At 36.7% G+C, this 22,938-nt stretch overlaps 1 protein-coding gene and 1 long non-coding RNA gene across 3 annotated transcripts in view; one reads left to right on the plus strand and one right to left on the minus strand.

The window, feature by feature from the left end:
• Nucleotides 1–22,938, plus strand: part of LOC108312071 (SAM domain-containing protein SAMSN-1) — a 118,023-nt gene that overhangs the window by 25,925 nt on the left and 69,160 nt on the right. For both annotated transcript variants that reach the window (XM_017539831.2, XM_017539816.2), the window contains one exon: nt 1,058–1,410. In XM_017539831.2, coding sequence (XP_017395320.2) covers nt 1,058–1,410 — 353 coding nt within the window. The remainder of the gene's footprint in view (nt 1–1,057; nt 1,411–22,938) is intronic.
• LOC108312113 overlaps nt 1–22,938 on the minus strand; it is a 199,390-nt gene that overhangs the window by 4,316 nt on the left and 172,136 nt on the right. Inside the window, exon 3 of the long non-coding RNA XR_001828487.2 lies at nt 1,255–1,457. This is a non-coding gene — a long non-coding RNA (uncharacterized LOC108312113). The remainder of the gene's footprint in view (nt 1–1,254; nt 1,458–22,938) is intronic.

Below are 22,938 nucleotides of genomic sequence, written 5' to 3' on the forward strand. Positions count from 1 at the left end.
AGCAAACTGGTATGTCCATGGCATGCAACTTTGATTTGCATTTATTTATTCATAATAGCATGTTTCGATTAATCAAAATCTTTTAAAAATATCCATTAAACATTTGGATTTAAAGGGATTCCATGACATAGAGCAATTGACTCTGGGTGATATATATTTCTATTTCTGTAACTGTTTTTTATATTACTAGAAATTTCATCAGATTCTTTGCCACATTGTGTACATATAGGTTTCACAAATGGACTTTATAGCATTACTGATATGCCTTTTTTGTTTTGTCGTTCTTGCTTTTTAAAAACGATTTCACCATGAGACACACTGCATACATAAATTTCTTGGCAGGTTGATATTAAAATAGACAATTTCAGAATGTCAGTAGGATTTCATTCCATACCCACTAAAATTTTATTCATTTAAGTAAGGCAAATAATTTTATTTGTTTCCTTATAATTCTTCTTTTATTATCATTATACTTTAAGTTCTGGGGTACATGTGCAGAACGTGCAGGTTTGTTACATAGGTATATATGTGCCATGGTGGTTGGCTGCACCCATCACCCTGTCATCTACATTAGGTATTTCTCCTAATGCTGTCCCTCCTATACCCCGAACCCCTGACAGGTCCCGGTGTGTGATGTTCCCCTCCCTGTGTCCATGTGTTCCTTGTAATTCTTTATTATACATATGACCTTAAAAATTAAAAATATTTAAGAATAGGAACATAACATCTTAAGAGGTGTTTTTATTAATTGTATTTTTTTCCTCAAATATCTTTCAGCATGCTATTTGTATGTGGCTTCTATTCATTCCAGTGAGACTTTAATCAGTAGATATGGTTTCAAAAATGTCAGAAAAATCAGATTTTTACAAAACAAAATTTTTTATAATGCAAAATAACTTACTCTTTAAAGAAATGCTGCTGGAATAATTTTGGAAAATTGAATGACATCCTGGTTTATCCAGTGTGGTTCACTTATATTTCTTACCTAAATGGAAGTATAATTTCTATATGTAAAGAATTATAATAATAGTTTTTAACCTACTTATTTGTCATTCAGAAGATGAAGATGACACGTTGATTTCTTGTTTGAAATTAACCAAATCCCAAGAAAAGAAAACGAGTAATGTTAGCGCAAGCAGGAAGGAAGAAATGGAGATTAGGTCGGAGACTCTTTCTGCAACACAGGGTACATCCAACACTTTAAATGACTGCAACTTGGAAGATAAATTAGCCTGGTATGAAGGTGAAGCTGACATATGGCATCACTGGAAGCCTTTTCCTGAAAACCCTCTCTGGACATATGTTGATTTCCAAATAGCCGAGGTTGGACCCTGGGGCCACTGCTCCTCTTGTGTTCGCCACACACGTCTCAAGTCTTCCTGCTCAGATATGGATCTCCTACATTCATGGGTAAGTTTGCAAACTACGGAAATGTGTCATCTTATCTGGGGTTTTGACTGTCAGGAAAGAAACAGATAGCAAAAACGCTAATCAGTCAAATGTATCAGTGTCAGAAAAGTTACCAGAGCAAGAATTGTCTTTCCAAAAAGCAACCAAATGCTTGTGACTTTTGCCTATGTTAACATTTCATATATTCAATTGTGTACAAATTAATGACTGCATAAGATATTTCCAGGGATTTCTTTTTGATTAAAGGAAGACTTTGTGTGTTGACTGAAATCAGGAAAATGTGCAGTGAATTGTCTAAATTATTTCAATTATAACGAAATGTCACTGAAAAATGATAGCTAATTTTAATGAGCATTTTCTTTAGGCCTGCTATTCTCCTAAGCATTTTGTATGTATTATCTCACTTAAATCTCACAACAACTCTATCAGGTAAGGAATTATATTATGAAACACTACCTTAAGAAATATTATTTCCCCCCATTTTACAATTGAGAAAATGGAGGCACAAAAAGTTAGTAACAGGTGCAAAGTCAGACAGCTAACAAGAGGTAGAGCCAAGACCTACAACCTAGGTCTTGCTTTTATCTAGACATCCTGCTTTTGTCTACTACAGTATAGTGTTTTCCATATCCTAGGGCAGACTCTAAGGCTATATGGTACGTGAGAAAGAGTATGCTCTCTGGAGTCAAACGAATTTGGATTCTGGTTTTGTTTTTCTTTTTTTCTTGCTTGGACAAGTTATTTAAACCTTTTAATCTTAATTTTCTTAAAATGGAAATAGTAAAGAAATAGTAAAGAAGCTAAAGTCAAATATTATAAACTTTCTAGGACTTAAGAATGCTAAACTTTTTTTCAACTTCATTGTAAGTTGCTCAAGGCATGTATTATAACTTTATTTCTCTACAGCTCCTGGTCATTTGTGCTTTAAGTGAATAAATGGGGCAATTTTGTGTATTCAGGAAGCCTACTCTCTACCATTTTGCTTAAAGAATTAGTTTCTCCTTAGGCAGAGGCTACATTATGTAACACATTAGAGGTCCCCGAAGAGGCTTATACTCCTTTGGAACATTTTTTTACCTTTTGAGATTTGTGCATTAAGTCTCCAACAACTAGAACTAAAACAACTTGTGTTCGAAGTACCATGGTAAATATAACAGGTGTCTGATAACAGACTTGGAAGTGATGAAACTGACCAACGTTAATCATTTCTAAATGTCTCTCCTGCTTCTTTAGTTTTCGTCTTCTCTTCTGCGACGGTTGCACTTTGCAGGTTTTCTCTTTGAGCAGCTTCTTGGAGAGTAGCTGGTAATGTAATTAGGATGTGCTTCTGATGACTCCCTCTGACAGGTTCAGAAGCAGGATCAAGGCTGATGACTCCTTGGCAAGTGGCTAAGCTGTTGTATAAGCATCTGAACACAGATAGTCCAAGCTTTCTTCAAGAATAAAATCTGGACTCCCTAACTTGGCATTTCTGGATTTCATCAGTCTGACTTAAATCTAATTTTTCATTCTTATCTGTATACTATGCCTTCCTTATTGATTTCCTATGCTGAACTGCCAAACTGAATAATTTGCTTTTCCTAAAGGCTGTCTCGCACTTTCCTGCCTCTCTTTGTGTTTGTGTGATGGCCTCTTCTTGGTATGTGAATTCTCTCTGTTAGAACCCATCCCTTCATCCCTTAGACTCAGATCAAATACTTCATCGTCTAGAAAGCTTTTCTGGCTAACACCAGACAGAGTAGTCCCTCCTTCCTTTGAATGTCTACACTAAACAAGGGCATTATCCTTTCATTACATATTTTTGAAACACATACTGGCACCTACTATTTGCTATTCACAATATCATGCACTGAGGATGCAGAACTAAATGATATCTACGTTGCCCCCATCCTCATAGAACTTACCATACTCTACATGTGCTGGCAGTTTTAGTATTTGTATACTTCCTATGAATAACTTATCTTTGTATCCTCCGTAGTTCCTATAATGTAATGAGTCCTCGAGAAATATCTGAACAATTGGCCAGGCGTAGTGGCTCACACCATTAATCCCAGTACTTTGGGAGGCCAAATTGGGAGGATCATTTGATCCCAGGAGTTCAAGACCAGACCAGCCTACGCAACAAAGTGAGACGACCCTGGCTCCAAAAAAGTCTCATATTTGCTTTGTTCTATAAATTAACAAAAGCTTTTTCAATAATATATAAACGTCTAAATGCAAAGATAATAAAAAAAAAAAAAAAAAAGGAAGCATTTTCTAACATAAAGTACAGAACAGAAATAATAAAATAAGTAAATAAATATCTGCGTAGACTTCCACTTGTTGCCTAAATAAATGGAGCTTAGAAACCAATGGACTTTGTTTCCATAGATTCAGATAAAGTATTTCTTCTTGTTTTTCTAGTTGTTCTTACAGCCAAAGCTTTTCTCATTCTAATACATCCAGTTATACATAAATTCAGTTATTTTGTATATGTGAGAGTTTATGGATGTGTGTAGATTTGGCTAAATATGCAATAGTCATATTTTTCTTTTTTATTTAGGTAATTTTGTCTATTTTAACATATAACTTAACGATTGAGTGAGTTTTATCTGCAGAAGGTCAAACATATCTACAGAATGCTCAGAATTTCAGATGATACTGTTCAGTATTCAGGGCAGAAAAGCCTCAGTGGATTTGGAGAGATGGTTCAAGAGCATGTTAGAGTTAAATTGGTTTGGTAAACTTAATGAGACCACTTACACTCTGGGACTTGAGACACTAAAGTAAAAGAAGTTGGATGAGTGCAAATTATGATTTTTGTATTCTACGCATATATTCTATAACAACAACAAGTGAAAAATATCCAGTTTCATTTTAGCATCGCTGGATTTTTTTTTCAATAGTAATTGCAGGGCTATTATTTGGGTTATTTAACTTTCATATTATAGAACGTACAGAGGCAGTGTTGGGGTTTAAAAGATGTGCTTCTGTAATGAGAGTTACTTACTATTAATGGCAGGTAGTCAGAGGCGACATTTTTTGCAATTTAAAAGGGTAAGAGTGTGGTCATATTTTTAAAAATATATGTGCCAACATATGCAGATATGATGGAGCTGGGCCTAAACCCCACATTTCATGGGAAATGAATCCAATCTACAAGGACACTAGTTTCTCCTTGACTTGAGAAATGTTAAAAATAGTAGATTCTGGTGTGTGCGTTTTCTTTTTTTTTTTTCCTTTTGAGATGGAGTCTCGCCCTGTTGCCCAGGCAGGAGTGCAATGGAGTGATGTCGACTCACTGAAACCTCTGCCTCCGGGGTTCAAATGATTCTCCTGCCTTAGCCTCCCTAGTAGCTGGGATTATAGGCACTCACCACCACGCCCAGCTAATTTTTGAATTTTTATTAGAGATGGGATTTCACCATATTGGCCAGGCTGGTCTTGAGCTCCAGACCTCGTAACCCACGTGGTGTCTTTGACTCCATTATTATATCAGAGTTTTTAGGTGGTCTGAAATTAACTTGTCTTTGAAAAAGTCCGTATTTACCCTGGTATGCTTCCTGCTAAGCCCACTGTAGACTCCCACTCTCAAGGCTAATGATGACTGATTGAATGCAGTTCTGACATTGCCAGCAGAATGAGCTTAAGAAATATCCTTATCTCTTTCACCCACCAAGTCCAATTCTGTACAGTGGTCTCAGTCCTCATTCTCTTTCCTCTGAGTGACTTTGCATACTAAAAACACCCATTAATTAAGCAACGTTATTGATATCTATTAGAAAAGCTTAATGAAATAGTGTTGGGACTCATCTATAGTAAGTAATATGTGTTTCAAAAATCAAAACATCCAGCAGTCTGTGTTAGGATTGGAGCATTTTGTTCAGTTGAGATACTATAAACAAACTGAATCAGACAGGGAAATGTATTATTTGTCAAGGGCTCTTCACAGAAGTCAACAGGAAAACGAGATACACAGAGATGTTTAACATGAAGTTAAGTCGTTTGTAATGTCTGTGGCATCTGGGAGTGAAGAAATATATGTGATTATGGAATTGATATAAACTGAAAGGTAAAAGATCAGATTTGTGAAAGGGTACACTCCACAAGAGAAATGGAAAAGGGAAAACTAAGGATGAGGGTCTTTTGTAATATCTGAGATGAGTGGTGTTGACAGGGGATTTCAGATGCATCTTAAGAAAGGGGATAGTGAAGGTAGTGAAAAATAATCTTTGAAGCCAAGTATTTTGAATCAGTTTATAAGAAGAATAACTGAAGAGTACTTATGAAGCTCTGCAAGCTAAGAGCATGGAACATCTTAACAAAAGGAGGAAAATGAGCCATAGGCTTGGTAGGGAATGAGGGTAAGAAAGGATAGAGTTTGTGGGCTGTGAAGGAGAGAAAAATCTTCCTTTCATATATTTTTAAATAACACATATATTTTTTAAAACCTGGGAGACTGTTTCAGATTTATAAGGATAAACACATTTTTTCTGAAAAAAAAATTAATTTTTTGAGATGGAGTTTCACTCTTGTTGCCCAGGCTGGGGTACAGTGGCGAGATCTCGGCTCACCGCGACCTCTGATGCCCAGGTTCAAGCGATTCTCCTAAATTATTTTTATAATATCGAGAAATTGATGCAATCTAGACATAAGCAAGAAAAAATATTCATCCTTTTCCTCAAATTTCTAAGATATTTTGAAGCCCGTTTTATAAAAATAGTGTGAAAATTTTTAAAAAGTGACTAACCAAAGATCTTTCAAGAAGAGGCTAAGTCAAAGACCCAAAAGAACAGAACAGAGTCCTGCCTATAGAAGAAGTCAAACATCGTACAGAGAGAAAATTATAATAATGAGAGACAGAATCATATAACAAAAATCAAAGAAAAATGAGTCAAGTTGATATGCAGCATCCGAAGATGAGAAATAAACAAGGCTGTACTTAGAGACATATAAGGTGAATATGAGAAGGCTTTTTGGAATCTTACATGAATTCTTCACAATGGTGACAAACCTTGTGGGCCATGGAAAAATTCTTTACACCACCGTTTCAGCTTAAGGAACAAGAGGTCTGCTAATGCTAACCAATAAGAAAAGCAGCAAAAGGTTTTATAATTCATCTTTCAGTTCAAATGGGCAGCAGTGGATGTAATTATTGACAAGGGAGAGTGCTCTTGGGATACACAGCTTCACTGCTAAGTTGTATAAAAGTTTTAATACGTTTTGAGAAAACCAGAGGTCTCTGGGAGACAGACCGCATAACCAGGATAAGCTGTTTGTGCCCGTCCTCCACTTTGTCTCTCTGTTCTTTCCCTTGGCAATCTCCCTCAGTCTCTCTGACCCTAGTCTTCCCCCTTCAATCAACATGACACGGCATTACCAGATTAATGTAACAGATTAATTTTCTTGACTATTCTAACTGATAAATACTATCCTGATTAATGATCCTGAAGCTCAAATCTAATAATGTCACTGTTCCCCTCACAAACCTTTAAGCACCTCCCCACAACTGACAGGGTCAAATTTAAACTCATTCACCTAATCTTCCCTCTAACCAGAAGCACCCAAGCCTTTTTTATACACTGTTTACTACAGGCGAAGTGAGTATCATCCTTTCACCAAGCACAATGATATATTTTTCCATCTTTATATCTTTATACTATTTCCTCATTTTGGCCTTTCTTTCTTCTCTACCTATTTGATAAATAGTAGTGACGTTTAAAAGTGTAGATGAATGAGTAAGAATCCATGACGTAGACTTTGAAGAACAGAAATATGCAAGAAAAGAATTAAGGCTAGAGCAGATCAGTAAAAAGACAGTGAGTAAGGAAGCACGTGGTTTAGGTAAAAGGAAAAAACAAATTTCACAGGTTCTATTCTCATTTTCTTTGTTCATTAGTGATGTTAGGCTTCTGCCAAAAAATCTCTGTGCTCCGTGTTCCCATTTGTGGTGGGTAGCATTATTTGGACCTGGTAAATAATAAGACATACTAAGAAGAAAGCTCACACATCCACCAAGAAGAAGGTAGACTCTGAATTACCAATGCATAATTCCTCATAATTTAACACCCCTGCGTTTCAACTCCAAGACATCAAAAGGCATTTGTTGGAACAGCTTTAAATTTTTTTTTTTTTTTGCAGTGAAATTACAGTGGGATGGAAAGGTAAAAAGTTTGAGCAAATATATTTGGAACACTTGTGGAATGGAAAGCATCATAAATAGCAATCTGGACTGAGAATTTCAAAAAATAAATAGGAAAATGTGATAGAAAAATGCCAAAACATATCTATATTTACTACAGCCTATACTAAAATTAATATACTTGACAAGATTCTAAAAATAATTTTATAAACTTAAAGCGAGCAAGAACAAATCATTAATTATGACCATTTATATGATGAAATGTTAATTATGGCCAATTTAATGTTTGATGGAAGGAGAATCAGCATTTACCCAAGAGAAGAATTTGAAAAAAATAGGAGATTCTGCAATAGCTTATTCATTTGTTTATTCATTCATTCACTCATTTAGCAAATTCATGTAAAGTGCCTCCTAAGCCGTCCAGTCTATGAACTTGGGAGCTTAGAAGTATATGTGCGTATTGGGAGAAGGGGTTGACAAGAGAGTTTATGGGCTCTTATTAAAATAAAAAGGTAAAAAGGAAGAATAGGTAATCACAATTTTTGGTGTAAAAATTCGCTGAAAAGACAAACACTTTGTATTACTTGTATATAAAATAAGCCTGAAAAAAGATCTCACCAGACATGAGAACACATTTTTATTAGATAAAGAAGAGCTTATAGAATAAACACATAAAATATGAGATAATATAATAGTAGAAGATGTCAGGTTTATGGAAATTCCTCAGGTTGAATATGAAGAAAGTAAATCGTAAATGTGCATAAAATGTTTAAGTGTCTTTTCCAATAAAATCTTTTACAATAAAAATAAAGAAAAAATGAGAAAATGTAATTTCTCTGTAAATGTGAAGTATTAGTCTAGAAGCCCAGGATAAACAGGGATATTATTAAATTAGACTTTTGAGGCACAGCAATGTAACATTCAAACAAATCAAATTATTTGGGTTGATGTTTGGCTTCTTCCAATTACACAAACTTCATGCATAAGTGAAAATAGGAGTCCTGTGATCTAGTTCTAGAATTGTTATGGAAAATATGAATCCCTCTCCTTCATGAATTACCCTAAGGGTTTTGCTCCTTTTCTCTCGTTGTATGTTTTCACTCTGGGCCTGTTTACTCAAGTGCATCATATTAAGAAGAAAGTTGAATTGGTGCTCCTTATAGTAAAATCTTGCTAAAGTTCATCATAAAATGTGTATGATTTATATTAGTTCTTATGATTATGAAACAGGACCCATGATAATCGATTATAACTACATTTTGGCTTTCACAAGACAGCTGGAATTTATTTCATTGGATTCTCAAATAGAAGATGGAAGACAACTATGGACAATCTGAGGGGAACCCAATATGCCTATTAGCTATGAGAGACCTAAATGTCCTTCTTACTTAGAGCCTCTCTTGCATGCTTCAACAGAAGCAAGCAAATCACCAAACCTGGACATCAATCTCTGGCAGGAGAAAGGCCTGGATGTTAGAACATTTGAATTAGCTCATTAGAACATATAATGAGCCTTGGCAAATGTTCCAAGTGTTGCCAAATTTTCTTTTGTTGCAAAGAAATATGTTCATAATTCAAATATTGCTAAGCACACGATAGAAAAGACATATTTTGTATGTGTAGGACAGCGTCTCAGAGGCTGTTATACCCTCGGAGGAATACTGCTCAAAGCCAGAGGAGTCAGCTGTGAGCCTAGCTCTGTTCATAGTAGGATCTCTTTGGGTCAAATTGCTTAATCTCCATGGGTTTCCACCTACTCATCTTTGGAATGGAGGAGAATGTCAATGATTTTTCAGATCCTTTTTGTCTTCAATAGTTTGGGACAGAAGGATACAAAGAGGAACATAAATTCTATGTGCAGAAGAAGTTTTGTACATAAAGATTTACTTCTAATTTTCAAAGCAACTTTTTTTCAGATGATGCTTGTTGACCTTACTTTTTCCTTTACATAAGCTGTTTTAGGTTTAGGGTTTTGTTTTATTTTATTTTGTTTTGTTTCTGAACAACTACATTTCCTCTACCCCATCTACTTTCTTTCTCCCTCATGGTCTCTGGGTGCATCAGCCATAACTCAAACAATGTGAGGCAGAACCAGCTATGAATATGAGTTCACTTCAGGGCCACAAAAACTTCTTCATGAGCCACAATTTTCAGTTGCATTCTCAGGAAGTCTCACCATTCAAAAAAGATGTACTTTAAAAGATCCTTTTAAATGCCATTTCAGAGGGGTAAAGTCTACTTTGAAAAATGGATGGGTGAAGTTTAAATAAGACTGTAGAAGGGAGCAGAAGATCAGGGTCTATGCAGCTTCAGGAGTGCTTGGTCGGAGTGAGACACCTGCTTTTGCCGCCATCACCCCCAACCCCACCTACTACCACACACACAGTAGGTGCCACCTTGAGTGGCTCATGCCTTTGAAATCTTGTTTTCATCACACAGACACACTGTGATAAGGTCACAATTGACTTTGCACTTGACTTTATTTCAGGTGCTTTTATATATTCTTCTAACTGTGTTATGATTCAGTAAGGTGGTATCATTATTTCCATTTTAATGGTAGAAACCTGAAACTCAAAGAGGATAACTGATTTATACAGGTGGCAGAGCAGGATTTTAAGCTGAAATCTACATAGAATCCAAAGTTTTCTGCAAAGATCTTGGCTTTGTAACTTTTGAGACTAGGCTAGTAACTTACCCTTTCTTATCTCATCTATAAAAGTAGAGACAGCAGCTCTCAATTTGCAGTATAAAATAATATCTTACATGTGAAAGTGCTGATTAAAGGTAGGGGTTTGACCGCTTGATAATTAGAGACCCTGCCTTCGAGGTACAATTTGCCCTTATACTAGCTCACATATATAAGAAGAGCTCACATTTGCTCTTATACTAGCTCTATGAATTAGGCAAAGAATTACTGCCATTTTACAGATACAGAAATGGAGGTGCATGACGATTAAGTGAATTACCTGAGATCCTACAGCACATGATGGCAAAGCTGATGCTTAACATAATCCTCCTCTTAGTCCAGACTTTTCCTATCACTAAATTGCCTTTAAATTTTGCAGCAGATATATAAATAACCATGGCAGTAAAGGGAAGCAGCATATGGTGGAAACTCCATGAGTCAAGTAAGCCTGGCCTTCAATTGTGGCCTCTCCACTCACTGTCTGTGTAACTGTTAAGTCACCTCATTTCTCTGATTTTCAGTTTCTTATCTATCAAATGGAAAACACAAAGATTTCTTTGTGGAATTCTAGTAAGAATTGAACTAGATAATATATGTAACATGATTAACTGTACCTGACACCTAATTGGAACTTAATGAAGAAAAGCTATTATTTTCAAGGGAAATTATTACCATCTAATTATAATTTATTATTATATGTTTCTAATTATTTGTCATTCAGTAAGCAACAGCATACTATCTGTGATAGATCAGGTATTTCCCTGAGCTGTGTGGCCACAATGGTGACAAAGACAGGTTCTTGCGTTAGGATGTCGCCATCAACAATTCTGAGCAATTCTGTATTACATGAGAAAATGTTGCACTAAATTTACATTACTGGTTTCCAGTAGTTTTTATGATTATTTCATATAGTTTGCCCCATTATAGCCCTGGAAATAAGAAAGCTGGAGCTAACTCACTGAAATGTATACGACGAGTAAAGGGTGAAAGTTTACTTTTAGCTTCTTGGGGGCACTCTAGTGACGCCATGCCTATGAGTCACTGGGGAATATAGACAAAAAGAAGATGAGGCTGGTGTGCGGGTGCTGGGATCACCATTGCCCTTTTCTGACCTCCCACATTATCACTGTATGAACACTGTCTTGCATATGTAAAATGATGTTAGCTTTTTAAAACCCCTCTCATATATTTTATCAAAGCCACATCACATATGCATTTCATTATATTTTATTTCAAAGTCATAATATATCGCTCAGTCATAACCACCTTTTTCAGAAGAGAATGAAAAATGAAGGAAAGAAATTCATGCTCCCTCTCCTTCCTGGGAAGTTGTAAAGCAAGTGGTTGAATTCTCTCTAAAAGCCCTTATGAATATTCAGTGTAAGATCTTTATGCATCTCATGGTCCCCAGCTATTAAATACAACCATACTGATGAATAATTGGATTAGAAATATGGCCTTATTGCAGCTCACCTCAAGCCCAACCCCAATAGAAGCCTATGTCTCACCCATAGAAAGGATTTTTTAGCCCGAGCACAAGATGCATTAACATCAAGAACTGATTTATTCATTCACTCAACAATTTGTTTTGAGTATTTACATCATGCCAGATAAGAAGATAAAATGTTGGGTAGAAACAGATTATTGTAAACCCCATAGTCTAATTAGAGACAAAAATATATTTAATCACATAAATAAAAATAGACATGAAATGGCAGCTTTGATAAGAGCTATGATTGTTACATGTTCTATGAAGGCCAATAATAGGCATATTTGACCTAGTCAGACAGTCAGAAAATGCTTTTGGATGATTAAGGTCGAATGTGATGGAAGAGAAGAGTTAACTAACCCAAAATGAGGAAAATGAGAATTCATAATGGCTAGGAAAGAAAACAAGGAGATATGGGATAAGGTAAGTCTGGGGAAGGAGTCAGACCACACATGGCCTTACAGGTTATGCTGTTTTGCTGTGTGTTCCCTAAAAGCAAGGAGGAAGCTGTGTAAGAACTTTTTTAAGCCAAGGGTTTATTTTGATATTTCTTGTTGATTTGTTGACGGTATGAGGCTTAAGTTGATGTTTTGGAAAGATCACTCTACATACAGTGAAGAAAATAGATTTGAAGGGAAAAAGAGGAAAGATGATGGTGGCTTGAACTATGGTGGTAGGAAGACGGAGATTAATGAAAAGCTCTCAGGTTCATAGAATTATGTCTCTGACATATACATTTCTCCAAATGAAAGAAATGTCAGTTTCAGAAGTCATCTCTTGTGATGCCAACCGAAAAGCTCTATTCAATTTAGGACATATGGTCACAGATGACAGCAGAGAAGTGATACAATGACACGACTGCACATTCCAAATCTGTCCTTTAATTTTTAAAACTCAGAAACTCATAGCCACCACAGTGGCTTAGTGGAATTATTACCAATGGATAAGGAAATGTCATCCATTTGCCTCCCCTGATTCCACTTGGACATAGGCCATTGTTTCTACAAAGAGTGGCTTGGAGCCATGCAAGGTTTCAAGGGAAATTGGCCTTTTAGAGGGGCATACGAATAGATAATGCATATTGCCACTGTAAAATCTCTAATGAATATTAAGGGTGGCTTTCATTTGTGGTGATTGAAATGAACTCATAAATTCTCTCTCTAGAATGTGGGAATTTTTTCTTCCCTGTGGAGAGATTTAATGGATTTGCGGCATTCTGAATGATTTGGCAGGAAATCAGAGGTACCTGCGCAGTCACCCACAAAGGGCACTTAGTTTCTTGTATGTGATAGTCAACCACCACAAAATATTTTCTGTAAGAACCCAGAATAATTGATGCAACCCACTCTAACTCATGACAACGTGTCAACCGAAAAACTGGGGGGAAAAAGTGGTTAAAGACACCACAGTTTTCAAAACAAATTTGACTTTTAGAGGAGAGTTATTTCCTTTTAGAAAAAAAGTTAGGCCTGCCATCTGCAAGAAATTTAGATTAGTTGTTTGTGGCAAGAACCATCATATTTTGAGGCCATTGAGAGCTCCTACTGCTCTCTGTATGGAGTAGATTAAACCATTCCCGTATAGTGATAAATATATTGCAAAAAAATGTATCAGGAATACAGTAGTTGTAGCAGTTAATGATAGAACTTCCAGTTAAAACAATGTTCTTTGTGTTTCTTTGGCCAGTTCCCATTTTATGTGTGCTATTTTTTGAGAAGTTAATTTTTCACATTTGCAGAATCAATAACTTACAAAGCTTTGTACAATTGAAAAGAAGAATTGGTGGCAAGAGTTCTTGGGAGTTTTTCTGGCTGTGTGGGCTTGGGTTAACAGAAAAAAAATCTGGGAAAAAAATCTATCAAAAGAGCAGATGAGGGTTAAGATTAAAAATATTACCAGGACGAACTTTTTTTTGCAAACATCTAAGGAAAATAGGGAAATAACCCGAAACAGGAGTTAGCCAAAATGAATTCATTTATTTTACTGTGGAACATGGGAGAGAATTACCTTTCCAGAAGAACTTTTAAATGTGTTTCGTTTTTGTTTAGAGATAGGGTCTTGCTCTGTTGCCCAGGCTGCACTGCAGTGGTGCAGTCATAGCTCACTGCAGCCTCTATTTGCTGGGCTCAAGCCATTTTCCTGTCTCAGCCTCCCAAGTAGACAGGATTATAGGCATGCAACGCCATGTCCAGCTTTTTTTTCTTTTTTTCTTTTTCTTTTAAGTAGAGATTAGGTTTCACTATGTTGCCTAGGCTGGTCTGGAACTCCTGATTCAAGTGATCTTCTTCCCTGCCTCCCAAATTACCAAGATTATAGGCATGAAGCCACTGTGCCTGGCCTTTTTAATGTTTTTCGAAATGCTGGAATTGTAGGATCTGAAGTAAAATGAATACTGATTAATTTTGTTATTTTGAGGGGGTGTATTTTTATGTGAAATGAATCTGTCATCCTGCTTTCTTATATCATCAGTGAGATACTGTGAAGGAGGTTAACCCAAAGTTGCTGCATTTATTTACACAAAAGAATTACTATTAATACTATGATTTAAAACACTGGATTCTCTTTTAACACTGGACAGCAAAGTGAGGTTCAGTGGGGAAATCTTTCTGAGTGTAGACTTGGCTCTCAATTAGGCTTACGTTGGGAGGGAAACGTCTTCATTTGTGAAGATTCTGGGTTGGAGGAGAAGCCAGCTGATGTTAGCTAGAGTTTCTTTAGCTGTAAAATAAATGGATAGTACTAGATGGCCACTAAGACCTCTTCCATGAATAAATATTCATGGATCAACTTTATAAAGGAATGAAGAGTAATTGTGGATTATGCTAAGCCATTACCGGGGGAAAGACCTGATTCCCGTGAAAATATTTTTGAACTCAGTACCTTATATGGAAAAATGGTGACCACCCTTTATTACCTGGTTTTAAAATAAATAGGAAAGAAACAATATGTGGGTTTTTTTCAATCATCATTCCATGCTTGGTTATCTTACAGTGGCACACTTATTAGAACTCAGCGCTACTTAGATGAGAAATGTTGTTATAGTTCTATTTATGAGGGGGACATAGGGAACTAATTCTAATTGAGAATCAAAGGCCTTATAAACCTGAATGTTGAAGTAAGAGATATGTTATTAAAGAAAGAATCACTGCATGTCTAATATTTTCAAGTAAAACAATCTTGGTTTTACAATTTTGATAGAATACTATGTTCTAAAGCTATATTTCTCAATGTACAGTTCCATGATTAGTAATGTTTGCTTAATCCATACTTACTATATCAGAATTTCTAGGATGGACATCTTTTCACACCCTGCCTAGGTGATGTTTTATGCTCACCAAAGTTGGAGAATAATCTCTGAATAGGGAACAGCATTTATTATTCTCTGATTTTTTTAGTTTTGTTTTCACCTATCCAAGAAGTCTTTTTGAGAATCTCTTATGTGTGTATCATTTTCCCTAGTTGTTAAATACAGAAGGCACAACAATCCTGTAAAGTAGGCAATGCAGTTTTCCAAATGACAGGCAACAGGGTGCTGAGATTGAGGAACCTGCCCTAGGTCAGTCAGTTTCAGGGCTGAGCTGGGATTTCAGTCAAGATCTTCTGAGTCCCATTCTTGTAAGACACATCACCTTAGGACGTCATGCTGAGAACACAGAAAAGAGAAAAGGACACCAGGAATGTACTGGGTGTCCCTTGGTAATGCTCAGTATTCAAGGCCTTTATGATCAGCTGGAAGAGTGTACAGAGCCTCTAATGGGTGCAGTGGATAAATTCTCAGAGGTGGTTTTGTACTTTCCAACCAACTGGGCTAAAAATCCCATTAGAGAGTATTTGGGACTTTTTATGAATTGTGGAGTAGAAAAATCCCCAAGCAAAGGGTATTAAACAAACCACAATGTTACTTATCATATATCTTCTAGATTTTGCAAAATATTTTTGAATTAATTAATTTTTATCATTTTAACATAATCATTTTTTGGTATTTATGTAAATAAAATCTGATTCTGTCTTTTTATTTTTTTCCCAAGCTTGCCATCCAAGCTGGATTAGAAACCATTCATTCACTTGACTTACTTGTGCAACTTCTTCTTAGTTATGGCTGTCTCTTTTATGTTCTTTACTGTTATTTTCCGTTCTCTCTTCTGACAATGCCTCCCTGGTATGGATGTTTTAGTGGATTGCCTTCTTCTGGTTCTAGGAGCCATGAAACCCTCTGTCAATACCACTTCCATATGACCTAAGGCCCTTGGCATAGCATTCAACCCCATCATTGAGGGGCAGAAGTCATCTCCTCTGTCAGAGGATCAAAGAAAATGCCCAGTTTACTAATCATAAAGCCTACTTACTTTAGTAAGAGTTTCCAATATTGTTTGGTCATGATCTCTATATTGTAAGATGTTTGAACCATGATAATAGGTCTCCAGGTGGTGTGCATGTGTGTGTTTCTTTGTATTGGATAATGCCAACATATGAAATATGAAGAAGGCCGGGTGGTGTGGCTTATGCCTATAATTCCAGTAATTTGGGAGGCTGAGGTGGGCAGATCACTTGAGGTCAGGAGATCAAGATCAGCAGGGCCAACATGGTGAAATCTCATCTCTACTAAAAGTACAAAAATTAGCCAGGTGTGTTGGTGCACACCTGTAATCCCAGCTACTTGGGAGGCTGCAGCAAGAGAATGCTTGAATTCAGGAGGTGGAAGTTGTATGTGTGCCAAGATCATGCCACTGTACCCCAGCCTGGGCAACAAAATGAGACCCTGTCTCTCTCTCTCTCTCTCTGGTTTTATTTGATTTCTCATGAGTCAACCTCCCTCTGCCTTTACCTTTGTAAAATGCAGTCATTTTTAAATGGCATTATATGGTGGTAGGCTTATATTATGCAAGAGATACTTTTAAAATGTTCCTTTAAATGTCAAAATAGATTGTGGGAAATGAAAATCACTAGTGTTAAATGGTAACAAAATTAATGATTTTGAAATACTTATGTTAAAAGGCTTTTTGAAATTGGGTACTTAGCTTTTGTAATGTGCTTTTTCTGATGGTCTTGCAACACTTGGATATCCTTATTCAATACAATTAGTAAATTTGATAGCTATATTTATTGTGCATTACCTCAATTCAGATGAAAGTGGAGAAGAGTCTCCTTTGACTAAAACACAACTGACTTTAAGTGTGGTTACTGCCAATGAGTTGTCAACTACAGTAGCAGCTTGCCCTTTGTGTATCTGGGAAAATTGTTAAAAAAGTAAGGTTATGTCTTTACTAGTAACAAAAACAGAATCAATTAGCAAGTCCATCTGTAATTGGTAATTGGAAGTGAATAAATTATTACATGTTTATGTTACTTTCATTGTCTAGACACATGTCCAGTTGGCAAGGAGACACGGTACGTTGGTTTGTTTTTGAAATTAAACAAATCTACCAATCACCAAATATTTATTAAACTCGTATCTTCAGAGCATTTTTGCGCTTTTAGTTTGGCTAGCATTGTATTCATTATGATGTTGACAAGTTTATGTAGCATGGTATAAGGGAAAGACCACTAGACTTTAAAGGAAGGAATTCTGTGTTTAAATTTGGAATCCATGACATCCAGTCACACTACTCCCTGGTCCCCAGTCCCTTTTCTGTGTGGTAGGAAAAATATAGTTTTTCTCCCAGACTTATGGTTAGGATGCTAAGAGATATTTTATGTGCTGATGCTTGGTTCTCTGCTCGGCATATAGATGGGGGCCAAGAACCCAGGAAACAAATGCATATTTCAGAAAGCTGCATCACAAAACCAGCAAGCCAATTGTAGATTTATGTATATGAGATGCATTTTGTTGAGCTCATTGACTTGTTTTGGCACTTTAACACTGTCTCTGAACTTCTCAGCATGGCTCCTGGTATAAATGCTAATGATATCAATAGAGGATGAGTGGTTGAAGATATTTTCCATGCATCTTGTTGGCCTCCTATAATATACACAAATCAAAACATGTTCTTTTCTTCTTCCTCTTTTTTTTTTTTTTTCTTGAGATAGAGTCTTGCCGTGTTGCCCAGGCTGGGGTGCAGTGGCATGATCTCAGCTCCCTGCCACCTCTGTCTCCCAGGTTCAAGCAATTCTCCTGCCTCAGCCTCCTGAGTAGCTGAGATTACAGGCACGCACCACCAAGCCCAAATAGTTTTTGTATTTTTAAGTAGAGAGGGCGTTTCATCATATTGGCCAGGCTGGTCTTGAACTCCTCACCTCAAGTGATCTGCCTGTCTCAGGCATGAGCTACTGTACCCAGTCCAAAACATGTTCTTCTTCTTCTAGGTTTTACAAGCTCCCTGGTGTGTTCTTTTTGATGTCCCCCTGCTTAATTTCTGTTACTCTTCTGTACTTTTGAAGCCTGAACGCTGTTTTGGAAACTTGTGCATGCTACAACTTTTCCTCCTGAGTGGATTTGGAGTGATTCTCACAAGGCTTCGGTTTCCTCCTTTGATTGCTCCTGAAAAAATACTCCCTTGGGTCTTAGGAGAAGGTGATGGTATAGTGGGCACTTGGAAAGGAATTACAAAGTAGAAAATGAAATGAAAGAAAGTAGAGAAGGGAAGGAGGGAAAGGATAAAGAGGCTATTTTCTTTGATTATAAAATCAAGGTTTAGATGTACAGCCAACTGCTAAAGAAATGCATGGAGTTGCTTTTGGCTTATTGTCTTTCTCCACTAATTTGCTTGTAAGTTTTATTCTGAATGACAGGTTTGGCATTGTGGCATAGTGGTGTCAGACAGACCTGGGTTTAACTCTTGACTACTTGTTAGCTTTTTGTCTTTAGGTGAGTTACCCATTTTGTACCTCCGTTTCCTCTTTGCAATACAAGAGATAATAACACTTGATACTGTTTTTAAGAGGATTTAGTGAGATGCAGTAATCTATAGCAGATTATCAATAAATGTTTGCTAATTTTGCTCATTTTTCTCTTCCAAGAAATCTTCCTTCTTCTCATCTACTTTTATGCTATAATAACGAATGAGACTGAGTATGAGAACATGAGAAATGGTGGCTTTTAAACACATAATCCATATTCTCCATCTGCATCTCCATAAAACTCTTCTTCAAGTCAGTATGGAGGCATCTAAGGTCCTCTTAGATTATTTGATTTGTAATCAATTGCATGGGTTCAGAACCAGACATTACTCATTTTAAAAGTCCAGATAGTGTAAGCAAATCAGACTTTAAAAAAATGAGTATATTTACCAATGCTAGACATATAGTAGGAACTCAAAAATGGTGTTGGGGTGAAGGACTGACAAAATGAATGAATGCCAGTAGGTAGGTGAGTATAATACCTAACTTGACCACCCCATGCAGATATAGGCTATTTTTGGTTAATTTTTGCTACTATTCTTAATTGTACCTATATCCTTGCTAAGTCTTTTCCTGCTTAGGTAATTCTACCACTACTTATGCCGACATGTCAGTTGCTGTGATGAGGCATTCACAACTCCTTTCAAGTACTATATATCTGTTATTTCCTTGGAGAACATTTGATTTGCAGGGTGAGAAACTATTATGCATTTCTGTTTAAGGCGACTAATATCTCTAAAATATCATTTTGTGGTAATCACTAAGTACAGAAACCACTGTTGTTTCTGTATCCAGGGGTTAGTCACTGGGGAAGAAGGTCACTCACATGATAAGCGTATGACGCTTCATTTGTACCACAAATGAAGACACCTGGACTCCAGACACCATGCTGCTCTCAGCTTTATTTTCTTCCCCCTTAAATCAAGCTTTTCAGCTCTTCTCTGAGCCTTAACTTTCCTAAATAAATTTTATGATTTTACATAAAAGTACCAAAGACATCTGAACACTAAATTGTGTATACAAAAGTTTTTCATACTTAGAGAGTCTTAATTTAATGACATCATTGTGTAATTCATGTTCAAAACAAAGTGAAGTCATGTTAAATTTCTCCTTTAATATAACTCAACTAGAAACATATACTTTACATTTTTGGTTATGCCATATAATTAATATTTTGGCATCAGTGTCAGTTATGGTATTCCAGTAAATGAAATGAAAGATATATTGGGTCATATCTTATAGTGGCTAAATTATTTACTCATATATGCACAGACAACATGCTGTGTCTCAGGAGGTTATGATGATATTGCAGAATGTGAATTGGAATGCTTCAGCAGTGTCTCCTCGCTCTCTAGTGAATTTGGACATTTCAGTAAAGATATATGACTTGTAAAGTGTGTGCATGTGCATGCATGTCCTTTGAAATACTGAAAGCATACTCAAATTTTCTGCATTTATACTAAGAACTATTTAAATTATCCACAATTAGAAACAGCTAAAAAGAAATAGACTTAGGAACATCATAGGTTGGACTACCATCTACCCAAATTAAAAAGAAATCATTTGCTTTCATTAAAGCTACCAATTATCATAACAGTTCATGACATAAGAGGAAATACACCTAAAAGAAAATTACAGCTATATTACAGTATCCTTAGTATTGATCTTACTTATAGAATGCTTCCTAGGACTTTTACTTGTATGGGAGTAGATATTTCAAGATATGGATGTGAATTCATTTTTTCAATTAGGATAAAGATCAAGAAAAACAATTCTGGGAAGTCAAATGGCTTGATACTAGAATATTAATTTTATTCATTTTATGGTGATGAGTTTTCAACTGAATTTTTTAATCATAAAAATATCAATATCAAAATTATTTTAAGAGTCCATATTATAGTATTAGTACTTTCATTTTTCACTGTGACATTCCCATCACTCAATAAGGGGATCTGGCAGGATTAAACTTCAAAGCATGTCTCTTGGTTTGGGTAACATTATATAGACAGGAGAGCTCTAATACAACATTTTGGATCCAACTGAGAGAAGAAGAGGGGTGATCTTTTCTGCATTCTGTATGTCTGTTTCATAGACAAGAAAGCACTGAGGAAGTTCAGTGATCAACAAGCTTTGGAAATTTTGAAAATTGGAAGAAAGGTCTATCTCTCTACTTCCCATCTATATTCCATGCTCCACATTTCAGTCAGTGCCTTTTATTTCACCACAAATCTGTGTCCCTCTCTTGCTTCACAACGGCTCTTCGATGGTTCTCCCCCCGCCAATATAAATGTATATATAATCACTTTACATTCAACTCTACACTATTTAGCATAGTATATTAGTTTTCCAAGGCTGTCATAACAAAGTCATACAAACTGTGTGGCTTACAGCAGCATCTTATTGTCTCAATTCTGGATGCTAGAAGTCCAAAATCAAGGTATTGGCAGGGCCATGCTCTCTTCAAAGCCTCTAGGAGAGATTCCTTCCTTGTTTCTTCCAGCTTCTGATAGCCCTGGGCATTAGGCATTCCTTGATTTATGGTGGCATAATTCCACTTCCTGCCTCCATCTTCATATGACCAGTCTCTCCTGTTTGTTCTTATATGGTCATCCCTTTGTGCATGTAGGTGTCCAAGCTTCCCTCTTCTTTCAAGAACACTAGCCTATTGGATTAAGGGTTCACCCTATTTCATATCACCTCATCTTAACTAAACGAATTACACTGACAACAATTGTGTTTCCAAATAAAGTCACATTCTGAGGTGCTGGGGGTCAGGAATTCAACATATCTTTTTTGGCCGTACAATTCAACCCATAACACATGCCATCCAAATGCTTCAGAATCTGGCCATAAACTAGCACCTCCACCCCCCTTCCACATCTTTCTCCTTGTTCATCATACACACTTGATGTAGGGAATTATTCCTCAGTTCCAGGCTATATTGTAATTGCCCAACAGGATTTCCTGCCCACTAGGCAAACAACATCAATCCACTGAAATTATGGCATTGTAGAGAAGAGTTTAACTGACAGAATCCAGCCCATGTTGGAAGAACCAGAGTTATCACACAAATTAGTCTCCCCAAAGGCTTGGAGGCGGTTTTTTTTTGGACAATTTTGTGGGCAGGGGTTAGGGAATGGGTGCTGCTGATTGGCTGGGGAATGAAATCATAGGGGTGTTGAAAATGGTCCTTGGGCACTGAGTCTGCCTCTGGATGAGGCCACTTTACCAGTAGAGTTATGAGTCATGAGTCTTGTGGGGGCAGTCTGAAAGATATCTCAAAAAAACAACTTTAGATTCTACAATAGTGATGTCATCTATAGGAGAAATTGGGGAAGTCATAAATATTGTGACCTCTGGCTACGTGACCCCTGAGCAGTAAGGGATTATAGAAACTGTGCCTATCTTATCAATGTTTAAGCCCCTTTCATAAGTCTAACATTGTGGGCTTTCATTAGTTTTACAAAGAAAATTTAGATTTGGGAAGGGCTATTAACATCTTTGCTCTAAGGTTAAACTATAAACTAACTTATTCCCAGAGTTAGCTTGGCCTACACCCAGGAATGACCATGGACAGCTTGGGGGTCAGAAGCAAGATAGAGTCAGCTATGTCAGATTTCTTGCTGTCATGATTTTGCAAAGGTGGTTTCAGTACCAAACACTTTCATGCTTCTAATCTTATCATATACTCTGCCCATTGCTAGAATATGCCCCCCATTTTTCTTGTCAACCTGACAAATTCCTGTTTCACTAAATGTTTTCCCAAGAATTATCTCTTTAGTAAAACATTGCCTAATTTGTCCAGGAAAATTAACAATTTACCATTTATGCTTTCACTGTTTATTACACCTCAGATTGATATAGAATATGTAACATTGGATTCTCATTATGTCTTGATCTGCCTGTCTTCCCATTAAACTGTAAAGTCTTGGAAGGCACAACTCATACCTTTCCATCTTTGGACACCTAATAGAGTTCCAGGCCCATAATAGACATTTGGTAAATATTTATAAACAAATAAGATGAGACCACTTTCCAAATCTTGCAACATGACAAGAATGCTGGAAGGAGCCCAGAAACAGTATCTTATACCTATGGAGAATTCAAAGCCCATTCATTCTTATCTCTGTCTATCTAAAAGAGGGATTTTGAGGCCAGGCTTGGTGGCTTACACCTGTAATCCCAGCACTTTGGGAAGCAGAAGTGGGAGGATCAGTTGAGGACAGGAGTTCAAGACCAGCCTGGGCAACATAGGGATATGCTTGTCTCTGCAGAAAAGAAAAAAAAAAAATTAAGACAGGCATGATGGCCCACACCTGTAGTCCTAGCAATACAGGAGTCCTAGAAGGATCGCTGGAGGCCATGAGTTCAATGCTACAGTGAGCCATGATTGTG

This window comes from Cebus imitator, unplaced genomic scaffold (assembly GCF_001604975.1).
Source record: "Cebus imitator isolate Cc_AM_T3 unplaced genomic scaffold, Cebus_imitator-1.0 Scaffold7, whole genome shotgun sequence".
Classification (NCBI taxonomy): domain Eukaryota; kingdom Metazoa; phylum Chordata; class Mammalia; order Primates; family Cebidae; genus Cebus; species Cebus imitator.